An 18,130-nucleotide genomic window follows, 5' to 3' on the forward strand; every position below is an offset into this window, starting at 1 on the left:
AACTCATGCGGAAGTGGCTTCAGCTTCGTAGTGCTGTGCTTTAACCCGCTGCGCCACCAGGGAGGGTCCCAACTGTACCATTTTAAAAGCCCCTGTTTCTGAGGCTGTTCCTGGGGAACATTGGTGTGACATGCCAGGTGCCTTTTCCTTAATGTTATGTTAAAATGAATGTGTAGCTGAGAATGAAGAAGTTTCCAGATTCCACAGTGGTGGCTGCTACCCGGTAGGCAGAGACGTGGTTGGGAGGTACCCTCTGGAGGGCCGATCCGGGAGGGAGGCTGAACAGACCCGGCCTGAGCGGCTGTGTCTCTGGATTCTGAGAAGCAACGTGAGTGTGTTGGTTTCATCTCCGAAATGCAGCGTCTCACTGAGCTACTCGGGATGGAGAGATACAAGGGTTCACACAGTTGCAACCAGTGGCCATTTGAAGTCTCCAGCTCCGCCCTGTATCCGTACATTGGAGATCTTGGAGCTCCAGGGAATTGATGGTGGGGGGCAGAGCTGAATTTGTGAGTGTTCTTTGTGCAGAAATGTAGGAGTAACCAAACCCCAAAAGCTGAGGCTGCTCTCTAAGTGGAGCAGTTCTGAGAATGGAACACAGCGCAGAAAGCGAGAGGCCTTCTCTTGGGGCCGGACCCTTTGGAGGGAACACGCCTTTGGGGGGAACCTGGGGCGGGGATGCGCTGACCAGTAAGCCCTGACCCCTGAGTGTCTTCCATTTGTCTCTTCTGCAGGGAGCCGGACTCCCTCTCACCCCTGTTGCTACCAAGGTGCAGTCACCTGAGGAACGCTTTTTCCCTGAGCTTTTGCTCCCCAAAGAGAAGCCCGAAGCAGAAGCCCCCACAGATGAGAAAGCCGTGCGCTCTCCGGTCAGATCTCAGCCTGTGGCTCTCCCCGAGGCCAGAACGCCTGCCTCCCCCATCACTGCGCCCCACTTGCCACTGCTGCTCCCCTCCACGCCCCCCGCCACCCAGTTCCCCATCTGCTCCCAGCCGCAGCCCTCCTCCGAGGCCGCCGTCCCATCCCCCACCCAGTCCCCCATACGCTTCCAGCCCGTTCCAGCCAAGACGTCCACACCCCTTGTGAAGAGCCAAGGAGACCCCAAGGACAGGCTGGGCAGCCCTCTCGCCGTGGACGAGGCCCTGAAGCGGAACGACCTGGTGGCCGAGTTCTGGATGAAGAGCGCCGAGATCCGCCGCAGCCTCGGGCTCACGCCCGTGGATCGGGGCAAGGGGCCTGAGCCCAGCTTCTCCTCGCCTGCCCTCAAGCCAGGACCCCTAAAACCCTCTGCAGTTGAGAAGTCCCCTCAGGCCGAGGGGCTCAGTCTCCTGAAGCTGCCGTCTGTCCCTAAGAGGCTGGGCCTGCCGAAATCGGATGGCGACCTGCCCTCCCTGCCAACCCCCAAGTCCCCGTCCGACCGGGAGCCGAGAAGCTCCCAGGAGGAGCACAGAGACCTGTCCAGCAGCTCCGGGCTGGGCCTTCAGGGCAGCTCCTCCAATATGAAGACCTTGGGCAGCCAGAGCTTCAACACCTCGGACTCCACCATGCTCACCCCACCTTCAAGCCCACCCCCGCCCCCACCCCAGGACGAAGAGCCGGCCACTCTCCGGAGGAAGCCCTGCCCGGCGGAGCCCAGAGACGCAGAGCCCAAGGCCTCGGGGGCCCCGCCCCCGCCGCCGGCCACCTTCACGCGGGCCCCCCGAGAGCCGGCCCAGCCGCCCCGAGAGGAGGTGCGCAAGTCCTTTGTGGAGAGCGTGGACGAGATCCCCTTTGCCGATGACGTGGAGGACACGTACGACGAGCAGACGGAGGACTCCAGCCTGCAGGAGCAGTTCTTCACGCCCCCCTCCTGCCGGGCCCGCTCCGAGAAAGCCCTCCGCTCGCCGCTCGCCAAGGAGAACGGTAGGTTGCCTGCTCTGGAGAGCAGGGCCCAGCCTCAGAAGAGGGGGCTGCCCGTCGTCTCCGCAGAGGCCAAGGAGCTGGCTGAAGAGCGCATGCGAGCCAGGGAGAAATCCGTCAAGAGCCAGGCGCTGAGAGATGCCATGGCCAAGCAGCTGAGCAGGATGAAGGAGCAGGAGGTGGCGGCCAGCAGCTCCCGCAGCGCCACCCTGGTGCCCTCCAAGGGCAAAGAACTCGGCCCCGCGTCCCCCAGACGCCCAGGCCTCAGAGGCTCTGACGAGTCCACCCTGAAGCACGAAGCCACTAGCGAGGACGTCTTCTCCCCTCCCTCGGACTCGGGGGGCCCAGATGGCTCCATCACCTCATCCGAGGGCTCCAGTGGGAAGAGCAAGAAGAGATCGTCCCTCTTCTCCCCCCGCAGAAACAAGAAGGAGAAGAAGTCCAAAGGGGAGGCCCGGCCCCCGGAGAAGCCCAGCCTGAGCCTGGACGAAGCGGCCGCCAAGCCCAAGTCCCTGTGGAAGTCGGTCTTCTCGGGGTACAAGAAGGACAAGAAGAAGAAGGGGGATGACAGGTCCTGCTCCAGCACCCCGTCCAGCGGTGCCACCGTGGACTCCGCCAAACACAGGCTGTCTCCTGTGGTCAGAGCAGGTTCGTCCGCACCAAGGCGCCTCCGGGCAGGGCACGAGGCGTCTTCTCAGGGAGCCACTTTGCTGCTTTCCGGGGCTCTGGGGGCAGTGCTGGGAGGCAGAGAGGCGGTGGGGGGCCGAGGGGGGTGCCCGGCACGCTCGGCGTCGTAGGCAGGAGCGCCCTGAAACCAGCGTGCAGTCGGCCGGGAGAAGTGCCTGGGGCCGCGTGGGCCAGAGAAGGGCACCCCTGAGCAGCACCCACTGCTGCCCCTCAGGGGCAGAGAAGCGGTCGGCCAGGAGGCGGTCAGGCCCCGCCCTCGCCCGTGCGCGGTGGCGTGCCCCAGGAGGGCGGCTGGACGGCGCCGCTCACTGTCCTCCCCCGCTCTCCTCCCCTGCAGAGCTGCAGCTGCGGCGCCACTTGAGTTTCTCGGAGGACTCGGACCTCTCCAGCGACGACATCCTCGAGCGGTCCTCCCAGAAGTCCAAGCGAGAGGTACGTAGGCCCCCGGGCAGCGGGGCTGCCGGAGGGGCCGGGCACCCGGCCCCTCCTCTGTGTTCGGTCTCCGTCCTGGGCGAGGTGAAGGGAGGGGCAGGTCTGAAGCCAGGGGTGGAGCCTCTCAGGGCCCCCAGCTTGCCGGGCCCGGCCCAGCCGGACGCAGAGGGAGATGTTCTGGACTTTTTCACTGGGCGGCCAGGGACCCTTTGGGGGGATTTGCTTCCAGGCCAAGAGTGCTGTGTGCAGATCTTACAAGAAGCCAGCTCAGCTTCGCTGTGTCTGTCTCCGGGAGGCAGCTCAGTGCTGTCCATCAGCTCTTTTTGTCTCAGAAACCCCAGGGGAGTAGCTCACCCAGGCCCGGTGACAGGATCTGGCGGAGGCTGGGGCTGGGCTGGGAGCCTGTGTGTCCTGCTCGCGCACTTGTGGGTCCGAGGGGGTTCTGGGCACTTGAAGCCGGTCCAGGAAACTGCCCTGGGTTCTGTGCTGAACATTCGGGCGTCTGTACCAGGCCTAGAGACCGGCGGCCTCGCTCCCGAAAAGCAAGGTCTATGTGGAGGGTTTTCTTGCTGTGTTCGGTCATTTACTTCTCAAGAGACCTTGTAGCTTTGTCTAGATCCAGTGAAGCTGGGGCAGGGGGAGGCGTGGGGGAATGTTCTGTGTCACAGGCGGTACCAGAGCGGAGACAGCAATCCAGACAGGCTGTCAGCGTGCAGGGGCGGGCGGAACCGGGGTGAGGGTCCTCCCCGTCTCCAGCACCTGGTGCTGGCCGCATCCCACCCTCCTGTGGAAGGTGATGGTCCATCTGTCTTTAGCTCCCTTTTCTGAATGAAAAAGCCCCCCCAGAACGTCAGGGGCCTCCTTGGCAAGGCCTCCCAGGATTGGGTCTGTCCCCCTGGTAGGCCAGAGCCTTGCACGTACTGGCCAGTTCAGAAGAGCCTGCAGCCTCTTTCCAGTCCTCCCCTCCTGGGCTGACCCGTCCCTCTTCCCGTCACTTGGCAAACTGGGGAAACCAGTCGCCGTAGTTCTCACCTCACTCTCAGCCGGTTCACCTCCTTGGCCACTTCAGCTCCTCCTCTGTCCACTCTCCTAGCAGGCCTCTCGCGCCGCCCCCCCCGCCCGCAGGACAGCGTCCCCATGTCCCCTCCAGCCGAGCTGAGTGAAGGTCGGCCCCCAGGTACGCTCCCGCGGGACCTGGGCCCCACGCCAGCCGGCAGTGCTCCCTGTGTGCTTTCCCAGGCAGGAGCGTGGGTGTGGACACTTCCGGACGTGAATGTGGGGCCCTAAAGTTCCCGGAGTTTGGGAGTGGACCCCCAGAGGCGCTCCCGAGGCATCTGTGAGGTGTGGTCCAGGCTCTGTGCCTGTGTGTGGACGGGCAAACGTGGAACAATCCATCGTGTCGGTCAGAAACTGCCACCATGCTTCTGTGGTCCAAATTAACTGATCAACCGTCTCAACAAAACGCCAAGTGGCAGCGGCCCAGCCTGGCTCTGCCGAGGCCATTGTCTTGGCCTTCATGCACCACTGACCACAGGCTCCCCCAGGGTCTCCCTGGGACCCACAGGGAGTTGCCCCTCCTCCCTGTGGGCAGGGCCTCCATCCTGAGCCCCAGAGCCAGACGGTCCCCGCGCCCACACACGGGCCACGCCCTTTGCCCCAGACTGTGTAGGGAACACCGAGGACAAGCCAAGCCTAGGGCTCCCCGGCCGGACGCCCGCTGTGGTGTGAGGTCTGAGTGTGCTGAGCAAGAGCCTCGTGAGTTTACAGACACGCGGCTAAAGCAGGAAAAGAAACCAACACGAACAGCTAGAAGGACACTTTGGAATGTTACAGACATCTGACCACGGCTGCATTATACGCACTAACGTGTAGAGGCCTCTCACCCGCGACAAGTGCCCTGTTTAAGTTCCCAGTTAAGGAACAGGGCCGTAGGGAAATGTTCTGTTCTTAAGAAATACATGCTAAAATGTTTGGGGCCAGAGGATCGGGATGGCTACAGGTGATTCAGGGGGGATTAAAATGTGAGATCTAGCGAAGTGCAGGGTGTGCAGGTTTTCGTTCAAGAGTTGTAGAGTGAGCACGGGGGTTAGTTGACTGGGGGACGGGCAGCCGGCCGCTGGGGCAGCATCCTTGGGGGACCCAGTTCCCCTTCGTCAGAGACCGTCCCTGAGTTAGGCGTCTGCGAAGCAGGCACCTGTGTCTTGTTTCATCTTGTAGAAAGAACTCAGATAACTTATTTTTACTTAAAATGTTTGCATACAAAACTAAGATCTTACAGATTGCTTTTTATACCTGTAGCCCTACCAGCAAGAGCTAATGCACACACACGACCCCCTTTCTGTGCCCAGCCTGGCCTTAAAAACAACCGGCCTGGCTGCTCCGTGGCCTCTGGCGGGGCCCGGAGTGCATTTGTCCTTAGACGGCCCTGGCGTTTCTCAGCAGACGGTGGCCGTCAGCCCTGCGGTGCTCCCTCCTGGCCCGCCCGTGCTCCTCACCCCTCCCATGTCAGATGAGCCCCAATTTCACCCCTCTGGCCGTGGCCTCTGCCAAATTGGCACCTCCCCTCCCCCAGAAATAAGCCAAGGGCTGCCCCGCCCCTCTGACATCATCCTCAGTTCCTGGGGAGACTTTCACCTGCGACCTGGGGAGTCCTCCCTCCCTCCTAGACGTGTTCCGATCCTGAAATCCGTCCTCCATGCTCCGGTGTGGGAGAGGGTCGGTCTCGCAGAGGGCAGGGCTCCCGGTGACAGGCCACTGCAGAGCTGAGCTCCTTCCTCCCTGCTGGTCCCCGCTCGTGCACAGAGGAGCGAGCGCGGGGTGGGGGTGGCCCCTGGACCTCCGGCTTCCCGCCTCCTTTACCGCAGGATGGGCAGGGCTGGGGGCGGGGCGGCTGCTCCGACTCCCTGCGCCAGAGGGCTACACGGAGGCCTAAATATTCTTGATGAAGATCAGTTACCCTCCTACTGTGTAGAACTAAGAAGCAGCCCCCAGGGACCCCACCCTCTGCCCAGGGTTGCTGGGCAGCCTCTAGGAGTCCACCCGGCCCTGTTCAGCAGTGCTGCCGGGAGAGGCCTTAGCAAGAGACCTTGAGGTTTCGCCCTCCGGCTTCTCTGTGGCGACAGGAATCCGCCACCCGCCCACCTCCCACTTCCCCGCAGCACAGCTGGAAGTCATCTGCGTTTCCACAGCAGATGGAGACTGAAGGCGACACGCTGTGTCGATCGCCTTGTACCGAAAACAGTCTTGCTCCGTACACAAGGCAGACTGAGCAGGGAGAAGCCGAGGTTCCGGGCCCCGTCAGGAGGATGCTGGCTTCTCCGCAGAACTGCGAGCCCAAACCTTATTGAAAACGGGGGTTTGCTAAGATGCCGCTGGTAGGGTGTGAACCCCAGCTCCTCACTGACGCGGTCCTGTGTGACACTGTGGAAAATAATCGTGTGTTTTAGTCCTGTGCATTTGTTTGAAACTTCTAACTGATTTTGCTCCATTTCTGTGTTCTAGTTTTAATTTTTAAATTGTTATTGTTATTACTATTCTGTTTTGTTTTCCGTTGCCATCCCCTTAAAAGTCGATTTATGTACCACACGCCTTGGCATTCAGGAGATCATATGCATCAAAGGTAGTGTCTCATTCCCATTGGCTGGTCATCGTTGCATGCGTGTCTGTAATTAACCACTGGAGCAGCCCAGCCTGGCCCTCCAGCCATGTCCTCACTAACGGTGTTCATACATGCATGGAGCTGTAGTAAATACTGGCGGCAGAACTTTCTAGAGCTGAGCCATGGCAGAGGAGGGTGAGATGCCCTGCTCTGTGCAGGCTGGAGTGCATGTGGTTATTTTGCTCTGGGTGCCTGGGGCGGGGAGGGGAGGGACAGGGGTGGGACAGGGCAGCCCTGTTGGGAATGGGCACCACAGAAATGGGGAGTTCTTGGGGTCTCCCTAGTGGCGCCATGAGTTAAAGCACAGCACTCAGGAGCTATCGCAGCCACTGCAGCACAAGTTCAATCCCCAGCCAGGGAGCCGACCCACGTGGCGCAGCTGACCTCGCCTGTCTCGCCCGCGGCTCCCCTCAGCAGTGTATCTCAGTTGGCCCCCACTCTGTCTCTGGAGAATCCTCTCACCCCTCACACCTCTGGCCTGTGCCCCAGTTCTTGTATGCATAAATACATAAATCTTCTTTAAAAATTCAAAAGAAGCAGGGGGCTCTTGAGCCCTTGGCTCCGTAATCTGCCAAGCGAGATGCTTAGGATACCGCTGACCATTCAAGAGCTGCCTGCTCTGTTAGCCCTGAGCTCCAGAACGGAGCTTGTTAGATTCCACTCTGAGTTGGACTTGAGGTCCCCTTCAGAGTCGGTAAAAGTCTCCATCTTAATGTTCTCATGGATCAAGGCAGCTTCCCTGGCAATGGCCTCTCAGCAGTTGCCTTTTGTTCAAGGCGTCGGACAGGTCCTCCGGGCCCCCCAGTGCGCCCCCTGCGCTGACCGAAACAGCCCACCAGGCCCCTTCCTCCTGCCTCCCTCCTCCCCGCCGCCCCACCCCGTGCCGATCAGAGTCAGTCCCGGGCCGCCACGTTCCCTGTGTCAGATGCTCGGCTCGGGGTCCCTCAGACCTCAGTTGGAAGCACCTTTCTTACCTCAGATGTTACCTCCTAAGAATCATCCGTGTACACACATGTACACACACGCGCGCACGCACACGCATCTGTTCGTGTTTGGCATCAGAAGTCTCCGGATGAGGGGTAGGGATACCGGTATATCGAGAGTCACTCTCACTTTCCCCAGATGAGTGACACTGATGCTCCCGTCAGAAGGAAGTGACTCTTGATGCCAAACAAGAAATTGGAAGGATTCTGGTGTTCTTTGTCTTCCCTGACCCCTTCCCAGAACCGGAGGCTTGAGCACCACCTGCCAGTACTTGTAGCCTCACAGAGCACGCCTCCTGCTGCGGGAAGTGGGTGGCCGCGTGAGCGTAGCCCCACTGGCTTCTGAACTTCCCACTCGCTGGCCCTGCTCGGCCTCCCGCCCCTGGCACAGTGGGGAAGTAGCCCTCGTGTGGATCTTGAGGTGAGCCTGAGGCTGGCAGGGCTCAGGCGCCCGCCGAAGCCACAGCTGAGCTAGCCGGGCACCCGCGCACGGCCTGTGCCCACCGCCAGCTGGCCGGCTCTCTGCGAGGGGCACCTCTGCCGGGCACCTGTGCCGCCCCGCCCCTGCCCCCCAGCGCCCAGACCGCTCCGCGGCCTGCCTGCCACTGGCTGAGGAACTCTCTCTCCTCCTCCCCAGCCGAGAACCTACACAGAGGAAGAACTGAACGCCAAGCTGACCCGGCGTGTGCAGAAGGCAGCCCGGAAGCAGGCCAAGCAGGAGGAGCTGAAGCGACTGCACCGAGCCCAGGTACGACCCGGTGGCCGTTGCCGCTCACTGTCTGCAGGCCTCGTGCCTGCTGGGCATTCCTCATCGAAAAAGGATTTGTCACGCACACTACTGAGAGATACCTAAGGGCAACGTGGTTTCTCACTTGACGTGATGTAATTGTCTTTAGGAAGTTGTTTATGCTAATCAAAAGCTGTACAACAACGAGAAACAGCAAAGCCAACTCCAAATGAAGACATTCCTCGGCATTCTGTCTCGTTCAGGCGTGAAAAACCCATCGTCTTGTCCTTTTCTCTTTATCTGATTGGGTCACTGGGCCTTACTTCATTTCCGGTGTGACGTTCGCTGCCAGTACCTGTATTGGTCACTCTCTGAAGGTGGCAAGTCCTTCTGGCACCATAGTTAGTCCCTGAGGGCTGCCAGGTGCGTCTGGCTCACTGCCCCATTCCAGGTTTGTTGTTGTTTAGTTTTTTTATCTGATAGAGACAGGATTTCCGCCATCGTCTTACACGCCACACTCGTGCCCCCGCAGCCTCGCCACAGGAAGGCCCAGGTTCCGTACCTGGAGCCTTCCTGCAGGTGCTCCCACCCAATTCCTGTCTTTGAACTGCTCCAGAGAGGGGCAGGCCCCCGACTCGCAGCCCGGCTCCACGGTGCTGACGAAGGAGGCCCGGGCCCGCACAGTGGCGAGGCCCAGCTTACACGGCGGTTTTCCCATAGATTATCCAACGGCAGCTGGAGCAGGTGGAGGAGAAGCAGAGGCAGCTGGAGGAAAGAGGCGTGGCTGTGGAGAAGGCCCTCCGCGGCGAAGCAGGTACTGTCTGGGTGTCCTCTGTGAGCAGGTTTGTCCCTGAAGGCAAGCACCGCCCCCCCGGACACCCCAGCCTCCCACATAGGCTAGTTTTGCAGCCTCATCCGGACCTCAGCTTCTTCTCCAGCAGGATTCTCTGGGGCCCTTCGTGACTGAGGTGTGGGGCCTCCCGTTAGCAAAGGAAAAGAAAGGCGCCTCCCTTTGCCACTGCCCCAGGCCCAGCCCTGCCGCAGCCGCTTACCTGGAGAATGAAATCTCGGTCCGTTTCATCTGTTGACGGCAAATCCTCCTCTTCTCCCCGCTCCTCTCCCACCCGTCATTTCTCTAGAGAAAATAACTGGGAATGAGGGACTTTGTGCCACAAGGAGCCATCACAGAACTGCACGAGCAGGCCCCCGCCCGCCCCCCCCCCCCCTCCCGCCTTGAGCGCCGGCTCCCTCTGCCGCCTGAGCCGCCCGAGCGTCCTCACCACCTCCCGCAGACACACACGAAGACTTGCAGTGCGAGCCCAGGCTCTGTTCCTGGAGGCCGGTCACTCGGGCAGGCCAGAGCGGCTGGGGGCTGCGGTGAGCCAGCACGGGCGGGCGCTGGGCCGTGGCTCTGAGGCTGTTCCTGGGGGCGCTCTGGAGCGTGGGGGGCAGAGCCACTGTGTGCCCAGCTGGGGTGGGGTCAGCACGTTGAGTCCAGGGGAGGCGTTCATCATCCTGGAAGCCTTATCGGTTCAGGATCTTAAAAACTCCGGGTCACCCCAGCTGTGCAGCTGTCACCCCAACTCTGACCTGGAGTGACTGGTCTCTGCTTTCTCCAGCGTCCCCGAGTCCCCATCCAGTCTCTGGGTGAGGAGACCATTTCTTTGTGGCCTCCAGCTCAGCCTTCGCATTGCCGGGCTGGGATGAAAAGGAGGCGGTGACTGCACTGTGCATAACCCTCACTCTAGCGTGGCAGCGGGGAGGGCGGCCCCTCCGGCAGGCAGGCTGTGAAACGCAGAAGCCCCCCAAAGAGGGAGCTGGTCGCTGCCATCGACCTGCTGGAAATCTGGCTGGCGGGCTGAATTCACGTGCCACGCCTGGTGTCGAGGTGAACACTGGGGCTCTGTGCACTCAAGCCCGTCTTGGGGGAGTCGGTCAGAAGCAGGTCTCCTTCCCAAGCCCTCCGAGGCCTTAAAATTGCAGCCTAACAGTCAGCTCAGGGACAGCCTTCTGTCGAAGAGAGGGAGTGGGGAGAAAAAGGAGGAAGTAGATGCTCTTGCCATGTCCTCCCCCCGAGGCTGAACTCACCGCTTAAAGCCCGGCCACCACGTGACACAAAACCTTGACCCACTGAGCAGGCTCTGAGCCAGGAAGCCCGGGGCGGCGAGGCACGCGCCGTGTCACGGAGCGGAGATCCGGGTGACCTGAGACAGGCCGTGCTGTCTCGGTGCCCCACGTGCTCTGGTTTGGCCCCCTCTGCCCAGCCTGTCTGCCTGAGGGCACCAGCCCGGACCCACCAGAGGTGGGTGCTTTCTCTTCTTGCAGACAGTGTTGGAGGGAACCAGGGCCCATCAGCCGTCCACCTGTCCCTCCAGAGCTTACTGCCCAGGCGTAAAGCGAGGCGCCCGCTTCGCCACACAGTAACTCAGCAGGCGTCTGCTGTCGCAGTGTGCGGCCCTTGAGGGACACTTCCCTCCCGCCTGCTCACGAGGTCTGAGCCTCACGCCAAGCGCCCACCTGCCTGTGGGCTGCTGGGCAGTTAAAGTGTGTGACGGTGCTTCGGTATCTCACGTGACTCAAGCTGCCAACTGGAGTCAGGAAATAATACCATAGAAGACGGGCATAGGGTCTTGCCAAATTTCTTCCTTCCAGTTTACTACCTTTTTGCACACCTGTGACATTTCATCAGAGTCAGTGGCTTGCAACGTTGTTTTTGACAGCAGAAACCTTCCCATAAGCGAAGCCATGTTCAAGTTTAAAATCGAAAGGAGTTCTGCGCTGTGGATGCACAGGTGTGCACGGGTATGCTAGGCAGCTCGGGGTGTAAGGCCTCAGCAGCCACGTCCCCCCGTGTCTGATACACACAGGCAGTGGCCATAATGACTTTGCACAACCCTCCAGGAAGTCTCAGCATCTGTCTGGTTTCAGTGATCTAGAGGCTTAGGGGGAGCAGTGAGAATTGTCTTCAGAGTTGACTCACAAACAAACTGACTGTGGTTCATGCTCTTCCCAAACAAGAGGCACAAGCTTACAAGCACGCGGTAAGCGCAACATCAGCTGTGCCGTGGAGCTGGGCACGTGCTGTTCCCCTCCAGCACCAGCCGACAGGCGCGGCTTGGAGGCTGGGCTCCCTGGGTGTCCCCTGGCCAGTAGTCCAGGGCACACCTGTGTATTTAAGCAAATGAGAACAGTGTCCTCTTCCCTGACACATTCACAGGGAGCACAGAATGAGCTGAAGAAGCTGTCTCGGGGCTCGCACAAAAACGAGTTAACCTGGCGGCATAAAGCAAGGTGGCGAAGGCCTTCAGCGGGTTAGAAGTTGGCATACACTGATGCACTGGAGCCTGTTTCATGTATCCTGAACAGCTTAAAACTATTTGCGGTCCAGGTATTTGGAGACCTCCTGAAACACTCGAAGAGTCCCAGGTTCCACAGGACAGCTTAGACATCACTGTCCTAACCCACCTTCCTCTCGGCGTCACCGAAACCCCTCTGTCCAAACCCGAATCTGTGCTGTTTTAGAGACAGGCTTTGGTGCCCTCTCGGGACATTCCCCAGCACGCGCTTGGGAGGTTCTCAGGGCTTAATCGTTCCGATCATGGAACTCGGTATCCAAATACATAATTTTCTTTTTCCTGCTTTAAACACATCACTTCCGAGGCGGGCTTGTGCCCAGCGTCAGGGCCCTGTCCCTGCCTGCAGCCGCCATCATGAAGCTGCACGTGCTCCTGGCTGCTGCTCCTGCCTCTCTCGTGACTGGCTGCAGCCGGCTGAGCCCTTATTCTTGAGCAGCATATTCTGGAGTCTTCCAGCCGGGCGAGTCAGCCCTTCCCTGAGGGCCCTCAGCTGACCACGTGGTGGGCTTCCCGGGCTCTCTGAAGGGTCGCAGTGTTCGGAAGAACTCTGGCGCGGGCCTGCCACCCGTGGAACCCGGCCTTTCCGGCTCACAAGGACTCGCCTAGAGCCCTCCAGCCAGGGCAAGACCAAGATGCTGCATGGTTTCTGGTCTAGGGCCCCTTCTGTTTCCGGAACCCCGGTTCACCTTAAACCGCGGGGTCAGCCTCGACCGGGAGTTGAAAGCTTCCGGGATCACCTTCTGTCTGCGTGTGTCCACCCCGGCGGGGCCTCGCGTGCAACACGAGCTGCGAGGTCAGAGTCAGATTGTGGGAGCTGGAGGAGAAGGGGCCGCAGAGGCTGCGGACGTGGTCACGCTGCTTTACCTCTGATTCTGGGAGGGTGAGGGCCACCTGCCCGCCGGCCCCCAGCAGTGCCCAGACTTTGGGTCTCGGGCGCGTGGCAGTCTCAGCGCCCTGACGCACAGCTCGAGCCCGCTTTGATAGCGAGGGCTGGCCGGTGGGGACCTGAAGCCCGGAAGAACCGGGACCTCCTCCCTCTCAGCCCCGGCCGTCCCTGGCAGCTGGCCTTGAAGCTGAGGGCTGCTCTGGCAGAGATCTGGTGGGAGCCCCACACCCTGCCTCAGTTTCTCAGTCTGGGGCGCTAACATTCGATCACTAAGGGTGTAAATAGTGCCTGACTGGCCTCGGAAACTTCCCTCTTCCTAGGGAGGAGAGATTGAGGCCCAGCACCCATCAAGTCCGAGGCTTGCTATCCTCCCTGATCCAAGGTGTGAACAGGACCCACACTGGACTCATCCATGGTGCTCGGGGGCCCCAGAATGCCCCCCAAGGCATACAGAGAGATGCATGCTTTCCGGCTGTCCCTTTCCACCCTCTCTGTATCTCTGCTGTATCATCGCTTTGGATGTGGGGGGCATGAAGGCGTGTCTGATCCAATAACTCTCTCTTCACCGATTCCTTGTAGACTATTGGGGAGAGTCTTATTACAGTGACCTCATCGACTTGCACCTGGGTGGTATGTATAGCAGCCGCCGAGGCTGGCACTAACCCCGCTGACATCCTCTCCCAACCGCTCTCCCCCGTCCCTGCTCACCAGCAACAAGAAACCAACCTGATAACCCATGAGCAAGCACAGGCCCTTTTCCAGTTCCGCGTGAGGCGGCATGCGGGCCCTCCCCAACGCCTACATAACTCCAGAGGGGGCTTGACATTGGAACTTCTGCTGCCTGGACTTACTTTCATTTTTTACAATGAAACCTCTGCCCCACCCCGTCCCCCGCAGCCTTGGTCAGCTGGCGTCTGCGCTCTGGCTGCCCGTGTGCTCTTTGCACGCATGCACCTCTCCGGCAGGAGCTCTGCCCCCAGCCTCATCCCTTCCAGCCGAGGGTCCTTCCAGTAGGTCCCCAGGAAGCTCCCAGCCAGCCATCCTCACGAACCAAACGTGTGTGGAGGGCTCAGCCCCAAGCATGGTGCTCGAATGTGCTCACGCTTCCCCTCGAAGGTCCCAGAGTGTCATCTGTGATATCTGTGCAAAGTCATCAAACGTGAGACTCTGCAGACAGATGCCTCTGGCCCTGTTCATCCTGCCTTGCTCAGTCCTGGGCCTGGATAGTCCTTTTCAGCGAAGACAGTGGCTCTCAAGCAAGCACAGTATCCCCGAGTGCTCGTTAGGAATTCAGATTCCCAGCCCCACCCCCGTGCTCCCACTCAGAAACTGGAGGCGAATCCTGGCCATGTGGGTTTTACTAAACCCTCCAGGAGCTTCTGAAACAATAGAACCAATCCCTTAAAGGTAGGAACGCAGTGTTTTGATGTGTTGCTGCGCAAAGCTTACCACCTGTGTTTCTTTGGCGAACTCTCCAGTCCATGAGTGTTGGCACTTTTTCTTACGCAAAGCTGACGTTCCCCAGAGCGCCAAGTAGGTGCCCCGGCGTGGCCAGTGAGGACTCGCACCGTCTCGGAGTCCACGTCCCTTTGCCCACTTCATCTCCCCTTGCCGGGAAGAGCTGGCAAGGCGCGTTCTCTTTTTTTAACCATAACCCATCTTTGTAGTAGTTATTTCTTGTCCCGCTCATTACAAAATCAAGGGCATAATTCAGTGATTCCCACTATAAAACCATGCTACATTCGTGGGTGAGCCTCTCCCGTAAGGGGTGGGCTCTGGGTCCTCTTGGGGGTTGCCTGGCTGTGGGTCCTGGCTCTGTGCAACCCCACGCACGCTCCCGAGGAGTCCCCGCCCGGGACAGACTCTCTCGGCGCCCTGGACCTTCCGCCGGGCCCAGGGCTTCCGCCCACGTGGCCATCGGTGCTGTAAAAGGGCTAATGCTTACACTCCAATTAACAAGTCCCGTTCCCGCCTCCTGACTCCTTTCCCGCCTCCTCCTAACACCCTGGGAAATGTCTGTCGTTGCTAAACAAATCTCGATTTCTTTTTTTTTAAATTCAGAAGCCCCTGAAAGGAACTGTCAGAATTCATTTCTTGAAAATCACATGCACCCTCCCCAGATACTACTGCTGCACAGACTACCTCATGTTTTCTATTCTCGTCTTCGTTACCCCTCGCCTTGTGATAAATGCAGCTAGCTGTTGTTTCTGGGCCCCCGGCTGCAGCTGTAGTCTTTGAATTTAGAGCTTCACCAAATTCCAGGAGAAAAGGAGTGGCGAAAACAAAGCTCAGTTTGCCTTCAGAGTCAGCAGCCACACCCCCGTCTGACCCCTGTTCCTGGTTCTCATCGACTCATCACTTCCCCCTTATCAGCTCTTTATGACTTCTGGGTAAAATTTAGACTTTTCCTGTGGGTTCTGCTCACTTCACAGAGACTGCCTCTGGCCCACTAATGAAGCATGAGGCGAGCATCACATACCCAAGCCAAAAGTTAGGGTCCTGGCCCTGTTCTCATTAAGCTCCAGAAGAACTAACAGATCCCCTTCCTTCCGGCTACCGCTGTTTGATTCCTAGAGCATTTGGTAATAGTCATTATTGGGGGAGCGGAAAAGGGGGATTTCCCTTTTGAAACCTAGAGCCTAAAATATAGAACCCAATTGCTTCTCTATTTCATATCCCCAAAAAGTCACTCAAACCCCACTTCTGAGCCTAGCACCCATCTTCTTTCTCATGTGGGTAAGACAAAGCTCCAAGCAGCTCTCAGCCATGGGAATCCCATGTCCGCCCCAAGGAGCACAGGCCCCTGGTCCCTGCTGGGGTATCACGCTGCTTCAGAGGGTCTCCGTGCCTCTCAGCCAACAATTTAAAAGCTCCCCGCCTGACTTAAAGTCTCTTGACTTTTTTTTAAGCTCTATTTATTTATGCATAGAAGAGCTGGGGTGTAGGCCAGGGGTGTGGAGTGAGAGGATTCACCAGAGACAGAGTGGGGAGCGGATCAGGTGGATCCACTGAAATACACCACTGAGGGGAGCAGCGGGTGAGACAGGAGAGGTCTGCTGCACTCTGTGGGTCACGCCCTGGCCAGGAATTGAACTCGTGCTGAGGTAGCTGCAGACAGCTCCATAATGCTGCGCTTTAATCCCTTGTACCACCAGGGAGGGCCCAGAATTCTCTTGACTTTTTTTTTCTGGGTCCTTCATCACATAGCTCGGTTGTGTGATTTCAAAGGGAAGCAGTCACCGTCCTCATCCTGAGTCCTGGGCCAGAGAAGTAGGGTCCCCCAATGATCCTCTTCCCACCCCTTCTCCCCACCCTGAACAGACTCGTCCCCCACACACACATACACAGCCTCCATATTTCGTGGCTCCAGAACAGACGAATGACTTCAGATAGTTTTTTTTTAGATTAAAACCGTATCTCTTCTGAAGAGCTTTTGGTTAAAAATATACACCCCTAATTTTCTAGTTTCCAAAGAACTCACCTCTTGATTTGCATGTCTCACAGGGAAATGGGAAGGACAGGAAGGGTTTAGCAATGTGACATGGTGCATTGAAAATGCTCTTCCATGTTTGCTGGTGAGCTGGGGTGGGGTGCCCAGCCCAAGTCTGTATCCCCCCCACACCCATCTGAGTCTTCTGTTAATGGGTAGGTTAGTAAATTGGGGTTTGACTGCTTGACTGAGCATTAGCCTGGGGCTCTTTTGCTTAAAAGCTTTAAAATCCTTGCAGTTCCCAGCATTCCTGTGTGCTCACACGTGTGCCTGTCCTGTCTCATTGGTTCTCAAGTCCCGCACTGAGTCTTTCTGACAGCATCATCCTAGCTGTATCCTGTATGTATGTGGTCAGGGTGGTGGGATTTGTCGGTGCCCCGGGGTGGGGGCTGGGCGCCTCCATCGGGCAGGACAGAGGCTGCCTTGCATCACGGGAGTGGCATCAATGCTGGGCAAATACGTTTTCTGGTTGGGGAATCAGACTAGTTGGGAGTTGTCTCCGTCAGCAAGCCATGTCAGCCTTCTCTTGCGTGTGATGGGAACATCAAAAAAGAAAACCAGTGATGTCCCATCTCTTCGTGGGCCACCAAGAAATCTTGGACATGTGGCTTTCTGCTCATTTGATACGGTAGATTGAGTTTGGACATGAAAGGCAACGCCCCTGATGTTCCTTAGGAAAAGATGAGCAAAAATCTGGTAGTGTCCATCCTGAACCTTGAGTTACAAGGGATCACGGCGATGCTGGGTCAGTTCCTAGTAACTATAGTGGCACTAACCGCCCCAAACTAGTGAGAACTGAGTCACCTCAGCAAGACCTGGGCTGCACAAAGTTGGCCCCCAGGGGCCCGCCCAGTGCAGGAAAGCAGAAACTCAAAATGCAACTGAGAATGAAGCATGCCTCCTTCCTGCCTGTGATCCGGGGAGCCGCTTGTCCAGCGGCCAGAGGAAGTCAAACCCAGAAAGAGGCTCTTCCTACATGCAGGATTTTCTGAAAGTAGCGTTGGAAGGGAAGTAACGTACCCTGGAGTAATTCAAGTTGTTGTGCATGAATCAAACAGCAGCGTGGGGGGTGGGGGTGCGACTGAGAGCCTATTTGAAGTCAGGATGTTCTAGAGCATTTGTGAGTTGGTACTTTAGAATTCTGTGCTTTCATGTGGGAACACAGTTGAGGATGGCAATTCAGCTCATCCAAAGCCCATGTTCCTCATAAAGTGTCTGGTGGTGTGGAGGGTCTGACGTTCCAGGGTACAGCCAGTGACTCCCCGGGAATGCAGCATGACAGGCTGGGCATTCTGGACTCCAGGTTTCTCCGAGCAGGCTCTGACCGTGTGGGCACGCTGCTTGAGGCCTGTGGAGAAGGCGCCTGTGTCCACCAAGAGATGCCAGGAGCCTGGATGGTGGGAAGGCACCGAGCCGGGGCAGGCACCCCGCTGCGGCTCAGCACAGGACAGGCGCCTCGTTGGCTCGGGAACCCCGACTGAGGCAGCCCCAAACGCTCCTGCTTGGGTGCTCTCTTTGGCCTCAGCCAGAATCTTTGTTTTTCTTAAAGACTTACTTTATTTCTTTCTGCATACAGGAACTGCGGTACAGGCCAGAGGTGTGGCAGGGGCAAGGGGGAGAATTCACCAGAGACAGAGCGGGGAGCAGAACAGGAAGGTGGACTGAGATACACTGCGGGAGCAGCGGGCAGGCCAGGAGCGGTCTGCTGTGCCACGGGGGTCACTCCCTGGCCGGGAGGTCGGGGGTTGAGCTCATACTGCTGTGGCTGCGGATAGCTTGATAGTGCTGAGACTTAACCCCCTTATGCCACCAGGGAGACCCTCAATTTTTTTATTGTTAGGTTTTTAAACATTTTTTTTAAAGATTTATTTATTTATTCATACAGAACTGGGGTACAGGCCAGAAATGCGGAGGGTGAGAGGATTCGCCAGAGACAGAGTGGGGTGCAGAACAGGCAGATCGACGAAGTACACTGCTGAGGGGAGCAGCGGGCGGGTCAGGAGAGGTCTGCC

The 18,130-nt window shown here is 58.5% G+C and overlaps 1 protein-coding gene across 4 annotated transcripts in view; it reads left to right on the plus strand.

Annotated features, from left to right (window-relative positions):
* Positions 1-18,130, plus strand: part of MICAL3 (microtubule associated monooxygenase, calponin and LIM domain containing 3) — a 167,592-nt gene that overhangs the window by 138,335 nt on the left and 11,127 nt on the right. For all 4 annotated transcript variants that reach the window (XM_012732409.1, XM_012732410.1, XM_012732407.1 and 1 more), the window contains 4 exons: positions 735-2,547; positions 2,924-3,018; positions 8,297-8,407; positions 9,107-9,200. In XM_012732409.1, the coding sequence (XP_012587863.1) occupies positions 735-2,547; positions 2,924-3,018; positions 8,297-8,407; positions 9,107-9,200 (2,113 nt within the window). The remainder of the gene's footprint in view (positions 1-734; positions 2,548-2,923; positions 3,019-8,296; positions 8,408-9,106; positions 9,201-18,130) is intronic.

This window comes from Condylura cristata, unplaced genomic scaffold, assembly GCF_000260355.1.
Source record: "Condylura cristata isolate star-nosed mole 26May11 unplaced genomic scaffold, ConCri1.0 scaffold00034, whole genome shotgun sequence".
In the NCBI taxonomy this organism is placed as follows: Eukaryota; Metazoa; Chordata; class Mammalia; order Eulipotyphla; family Talpidae; genus Condylura; species Condylura cristata.